The sequence below is a fragment of the Hemibagrus wyckioides genome, linkage group LG08 (assembly GCF_019097595.1).
Source record: "Hemibagrus wyckioides isolate EC202008001 linkage group LG08, SWU_Hwy_1.0, whole genome shotgun sequence".
NCBI lineage: Eukaryota > Metazoa > Chordata > Actinopteri > Siluriformes > Bagridae > Hemibagrus > Hemibagrus wyckioides.
The window spans coordinates 21894666-21901423 of record NC_080717.1 but is presented as its reverse complement, the minus strand read 5'-3'; the positions used below and the strand labels follow the sequence as shown (position 1 = coordinate 21901423).

Sequence of the window (6758 nt, the reverse complement as noted above, 5' to 3'; positions counted from 1 at the left end):
TATAAATTATAACAGCAATCAAAATAAAAATCAGGCAACTGATTTAATAAAATGGTACACACTTACCCTGGTGTTCTTCTAATTAAATTTGTGCTGTGATCAGGACCATCTGCACCAGAACCAGCAGATTCAGGGCCAGTTTTTCCCCCACAACCATTAATCTTCTGAACTCTACACTACACTGCTAGGACACTCATGTCTCACTAACTCTTCACCATCTTGCAGTTCTGCTCCACACTGTACATTCTGCTACATCTTCTCAGTATAATGTAATTATAATGTACATAATTGTTAATTCATAGATTATCTAGGGTACTCTATCTATCTATCTATCTATCTATCTATCTATCTATCTATCTATATACACTGTATATTATCTCTGATACTGTTATACATAATGCACACATATTGCACAAATATATAATTACTCTTTTCTTTACACTTTAAATGATGGCAAAAACAACTTGCACATACCTCACTATGCACATACAGACATAGCCTTATTTATTGACGTACATATTTATCTGCACTTGTTCATTTGCACAATTTCTACTATTTGCAGTGTACCTGTACTTTGTAGTGACAATAAAGTTGTGTCTGTCTGTCTGTCTATCTAGCTATCTATCTATAAGGGGTCCCTGGCTGCAAAAAGTTTGAAAACCCCTGGTCCTGGAGAACCCCCCTGTCCCTCCCATGAGCTAACAGACCCACTTCAACACAGAAAAGGCTGTTAATGAGCTGATTAGTTGAATCAGGTGTGGAGGACAGAGGGGTGCTCCAGGACCAGGGCTGGAAACCTGTGCTTATGTTATTGACAGAAGGAGGGTCTCTTTAACAAGGAACTGTTTCAATGCTCTGCTCTGATTGGCTGATCAGGAGGGTGTCACGTGGTGGACAGTCCAATAGTGATGTGCCACACTCTGGTTACTTTGAGGAGCTCCGGGTTTGTGCCGCTCGTGTGTTTCTTTCTTTCCTGAGCACGGCGCTTGTATTTGACCGGGCTCGAAGTCATTATCCGAATAAATCAGCAATCTCATTAAAAGCTCCTCTTTCCTGAGGCGGACGTGTAGACGCGTTTCCATAATGTTGCCCGTGTTATTCTTCGTCTTTGTGGCCGCAGTGGCGCGCGCCAGTGATGTGCTCGAGTTTACAGATGACGATTTCGAGAGCAGAATCGGGGACCACGACTTAATCCTTGTTGAATTTTTTGCACCCTGGTAAGTGCACGAGGTCTGTGTGTAAGCGGTTTGTAAATTAGATGCAAATACTTTCGTTTTCAAGGCACGTTTTAGCGCACTAATTCAGTGCACATCTCGGGCATTTCGCCTAAAATGTCGTTCGTGCTGTGCATGTCGTGATATTAATGTTCAGGCCTACGGTAATTTTCCGAAGCCTTTTCTTTTATAACTTTGGTTTCAGTTTCAGTCCTGCTTCATATTTTCTTCCCCCTCTCCGATCGTGCCTTTATCAGTTGTGTTGATAGCGTTAGCTAGCTCAGCCGTTGTTAGCCAATTAAAACTTCTTCTAGGTTTAGCGAGATCTTTTTAAAGCTGTCATTGAATGGCTGGTCGTGTGAATAGTGGATAATAATAATTATAAGCAAAATCTTCATTTAGCTATAATAAATCTGCTACTCCATCACAGGCTAGCTCACTTTTTTTTTCCAGGGTACTTAGCTCACTTCCTGTTAGCACTAGGCTTACTGTTACACAGATTTATGTCGTAATTCCCCGCTAATGTATTGTTAGCTAGTGTATTTTTTTTTTTAGATATCTATCTATTCGAGTGGCCGCTGTGTATTGGATGAATGTTGTACTTGTAAGTGGAACAGATTAGCATTATGTACTTCAGCACTGCGCTGCTTCTCCTAGACATTAGAAATTTTCTGCCGCTTTACCGAGGAAAGCTAAGGCTGTTTGGAGGTGTGGCGTCCTCAAGTTGTAACGCTGTGATTGGTCCGTGAAGTTTCGTTGGCCGCCTCTGATTGGCTCATATTTGCGAGTCCGTAGTGCAGGGTCATTATAACGGCGGAACTGGTCGATGACTTTTAACTAACTGTCTTCTTCATTGACCCACACAGTTCATAGACAGATAATAAGACTGATAGTCAATTATGCACTGTTTGCAGAGTGACTCGTAAAGTTTGGACACCACAAAAGCAGTAACCCATTGTAACACTTTCTCTTCTAGGTGTGGTCACTGTAAGAGACTTGCTCCAGAGTATGAGGCTGCTGCTACTCGCCTGAAAGGCATTGTCCCAATCGCCAAGGTAAAACCTTTCACTTGGCACCATCACGACTGTGTCCATTTCATTAATGACCTTCAGACGGGTAATGTTTTATCTGCCGTTGATTATAGGTGGACTGCACAGCCAACTCCAATGTATGCAGTAAGTACGGTGTAAGCGGCTACCCAACCCTGAAGATTTTCAGAAGTGGTGAGGATTCTGGGGCTTATGATGGACCAAGAACTGCAGGTATGACTTTATCATCAGTTTATCATTCTGTTCCTTTTCTTTTTAGTATTCAAAACATACCGGTAGTAATTGATTCTTATTCGTGGCAGGTTTACAGGATGTGATAACATCTACATCCTGCTTCTTGTCCTGGAAAAAAAAAATAAAAATTTTTTTTTGTCTTGTTAGATGTTGTTACTCCCTCTGATTTGATTTGTGGTGCCATGTTGAGCCTGGGACCTGAACTAAATTCTGGTTTTGAGTTCTTGTATACCATTTCTTGATTTTGTTTTTAGATGGGATTGTGAGCCACCTTAAAAAGCAGGCAGGTCCAGCCTCAGTACATCTGAAATCTGAAGATGAATTTGTGAAATTCATTGGAGACCGTGATGCCAGTGTTGTTGGTGAGCATATTTTATGGTTATTTTTTTGCAAAGTCTTCTGTATATACCTTCTATATATTTGTATATTATTGATAGACAAAAGTGTATTGAGTTTGAAGTGAAATGGTTCTTAAACACACTCATGTCTTCAGGATTCTTTGCCGATGCTGGAAGTGCCGCAGAGACCGAGTTCCTGAAGTCGGCCAGCGCTTTAAGGGAATCGTACCGCTTTGCTCACACGAACGTGGACGCACTGCTGAAGAAGCACAACGTCGAGGGAGAGTGAGTAGACCTTGTTTTTCTGGCTGCAGTTTGCTTTCACTTTTGCATATTGCCAAGTCTTGGTGTATTTGCAGAGCCTGTTTTTGTTGGAGTTCAGGTGTATAAACATACATCTGTTGTTCAGGTTTTTGTTAATGATGTTTGTTGTTTCTTTTATCAAAGTCATGCTGGTATTCTGCCTTCGTTTCCTGATCTTTTTTTTTTTTCTTAAGGGGCGTCATCCTCTTCCGGCCACCTCAGCTCTCTAATAAATTTGAAGACAGCAGTGTTCTCTACGATGAGGGGAAATTCACTAACGCCAAGATTAAGAAGTTCATTCAAGACAACATGTAAGTAGCATTTTGGATGTGAACACTGATTCATTTTAGCTGATTTTTGTTAAATGAACCCATGTTTTTTGTGTGGCAGTTTTGGAATGTGCCCTCACTTGACTGATGACAACAAAGATCAGCTGAAAGGCAAAGACCTGTTGGTGGCCTATTACGATGTGGACTATGAGAAAAACCCCAAAGGGTCCAACTACTGGAGGAACAGGTACACTTTCCTGTTCACGTTACTGTTTCGTGTGTGTATGATGATCAGGAGGACACTTGCAGTTTGGCTAATAGAACATATTTTTTTGCCAATGGTGTAAGATGCTAGGGTAGTCTGTGTTTAGCTACCATTATACAGTTTATGATGGTAAAAATGCAACAAATGGCTTTTCTGTTCCTGTCACAGTGATGAGTTGGATCATTATCTCAGACATTTACTCTGTGTTGCAGGGTCATGAAGGTGGCCAAGAGTTTCCTGGATCAGGGAAAGAAGCTGAGCTTTGCAGTGGCCAGTAAAAATGCCTTCAGCCATGACGTGTCTGAGTTTGGTCTGGACTCCAGCAGTGGAGAGCTGCCTGTCGTGGCCATCAGAACTGCCAAGGGCGATAAATACGTCATGCATGAGGAGTTTACGTAAGTCCTGCTAAATTCTATATCTAAGGTTATGATCTCTTTATCACCTTATCTTAAGAAGTCAGTCTTAAAAGATTCTCTAGTTACAACTTGCATCTTTTGTTTGTTTCCATTTGGCACGTTAAATCGGTAGAAAGACATTCCTGCTATTTGGTGAAGATCTTACAAAATAAGGCCATATATTTATAAGACCTTGTGAATGTTTATTCCAGCCGTGACGGTAAGGCCTTGGAGAAATTCCTTCAGGATTACTTTGATGGAAATCTGAAACGTTACCTGAAATCTGAGCCCGTTCCTGAGAGTAACGATGGCCCAGTCAAAGTGAGTGTGCACATCATTTCCTTTTTTTCCCCCCTTCTGTCTTTATTTTAATGATTAAGTTTTTGGATTTTGGGTGCACTAACTTTAGTTCATCATTTAGGTTGTTGTGGCTGAGAACTTTGAGTCCATTGTGAACGATGAGAGTAAGGATGTTCTCATCGAGTTTTACGCCCCCTGGTGTGGCCACTGCAAGAGCCTTGAACCTAAATACAAAGAACTTGGTGAGAAGGTAAGTGTTAAGCTGCTTGTTAGCAATACTCTTGAGTGATGTAGTTTGGGCTTTTCTGCAAAGTCCACTAATGTGACCTCAGGGTGGACAAATCATGAATTCCTTAGGAGTGCATAGGGTTTGGAGAAGCTCCAGTGTGGTGCCTAGGCTCATCTTTTTGTTTCTTGGAAGCCTGTTTGACTAGACTTAGGCAGTGGTGGCTCAAGTCGTTGATCGGAGGATAGGGGTTCAAGCCTCAGAACCGCCAAGCTTCCACTGTTGGGCCCTTACTGCTCCAGGGGCACTGTATCATGGCTGACCTTGTGATCTGACCCCAAATTCCAAATTTTACTGTGCTGTAATGTATGTGAAATACTTCTCCAATGTTTACAATCTACTAATAAAAATTTGATGTTACACATGCAAATAAGTGCATCATTTCCTGTGTAGGGGAGTGTGTTGACGCCTCAGTAAATTTTTTTGGTGTGAATTTGAGTGGCGATTGTTTTTGTGTTCTGTGAAGAGTCTTGGTTTTGTTTTGTTTTTTTTCCCCCCTCAGCATGTTTACCCATCAGATGACTGAGTGTAGTGAGCTGGAGAGATATTTGATGAATACACTGTCAGTGTTTCCACATAACTGCATGTTCCTGATTCTGAAAAGATTTTATGACCTCAGTGTGTGCTAATTAATCTGACTATAAAGAGAATGAAAAATGGTGGTGAAAAGTAGCCTGCTGAGGTTACCTTTCCACCAAGTTATTATGAAATAAAGAAAGCTAATGGCGCTGAGATGTCTTGAGCAGGTTGTCCACCCATGGACACATTATTATTGTTAGATGGATAAGGCTGGGGAGAGAGAGGGGGGGGGGACAGGGCTGAATGTCTTAAACTTGTCTCTTAAACATCTTCTGTAATCACTTTGCAGCTCTCCAATGATCCCAACATCGTCATTGCCAAGATGGATGCCACTGCTAACGATGTGCCCTCTCCATATGTTGTCACTGGGTATGTAGAAATCCAGCAGTCTCTGGGACTTTCTGTGCTTGCTTTGCACAGTCCGATGCTTTCCTGTTTGACCCAGCACATTTAACCCTAACTTGCTGGAGTATGATGTAGCACTGAAACACTCTTTTTTTGGCTTTTCCTGATTTTCCTGCTTCTCTTTTTCAGGTTCCCCACAATCTATTTCTCACCAGCTGGGCAGAAACAGAGTCCGAAGAGATATGAGGTTTGTTCTTTGAGCGAGCGGAGTGTTAAATTCACAAGCAACATTAGTAGCCGCGGTTTAAGCTAATCAAGATCGATTTATTTGCTTTCAGGGAGGTCGCGAAGTCGGCGACTTCGTTTCATATCTGAAGAAGGAGGCGTCTAACCCGGTGGTGGTAAAGGAGGATGAGGACAAGAAGTCAAAGAAGAAGAAGAAGTCAGAGTTATAAGGCACCAAACGGCAAGACAGGAATCATGTAGGGGAGCTAAATTATATTCCAACTTTAGTGAACAACCGAATGCTCTGACATGTCGGCTCTCTCTTTTGGGCCAGCTGCTCTGGGGACACTGTGGAAGGTTGTCGTTGGCCAGGCCTTTGTGTGAATTTAAATAATCTTAAACAGGTACAGTGTGGTCAAATTGAGATTCGCTTTCCCCACGCTGTACTTCCAACAGATGCACTTTGGTTTTGAAACCAAGTCCCCGTCACGTTTTCTTTCTCATGGGTGGGGGTGGGGGTCGGGTTTAGTGAATGATTAGGACTTTTCCCTTTGCTTTTTTGTACCATATCTTGTTTTTGTACATTTGGAGAGATTGTGAAATAAAGGCCTACTAAACCAAAAGGCTGTGTTATGCTATGCTTTTTGGAAAAAACCCTGTTAGAAAGCATTCAGTGGTGTCAGCCAGTAAAATATACAACTGATGATTTTATTTAATGCTTCAAACAAAATTGAGAATTGCCTTTTTATTACAAAACGTAGAATCTAGCTTGTTAGTTGATGCATGGTTGCACAGGAGTGGCTTACTGTAGGAAATTAAACTTGATATAAACCTGATTTTGCCAATCAGGAAAAAATCAAAACGAAAGTTAAACCCTGAAGAACCTGTCTGTATCAGATCTCCACTGCGGGTTCACACTTTACTCAATCCAAACAATGCAGTTCAGAGTAGTAGCC

General features: G+C 41.6%; 1 protein-coding gene across 1 annotated transcript; it reads left to right on the top strand.

The window, feature by feature from the left end:
• The first annotated feature begins 915 nt into the window (after nt 1–915).
• On the top strand, nt 916–6425 carry pdia3 (protein disulfide isomerase family A, member 3). The gene is made up of 13 exons (XM_058396629.1): nt 916–1217; nt 2191–2269; nt 2359–2476; nt 2752–2859; nt 2991–3120; nt 3333–3449; nt 3529–3654; nt 3885–4067; nt 4280–4388; nt 4489–4617; nt 5522–5601; nt 5767–5824; nt 5916–6425. Exons 1-13 carry the CDS (start codon nt 1084–1086, stop codon nt 6030–6032), a joined length of 1488 nt encoding a protein of 495 aa, XP_058252612.1. The 5' UTR covers nt 916–1083; the 3' UTR covers nt 6033–6425.
• Nucleotides 6426–6758: the final 333 nt, after the last annotated feature.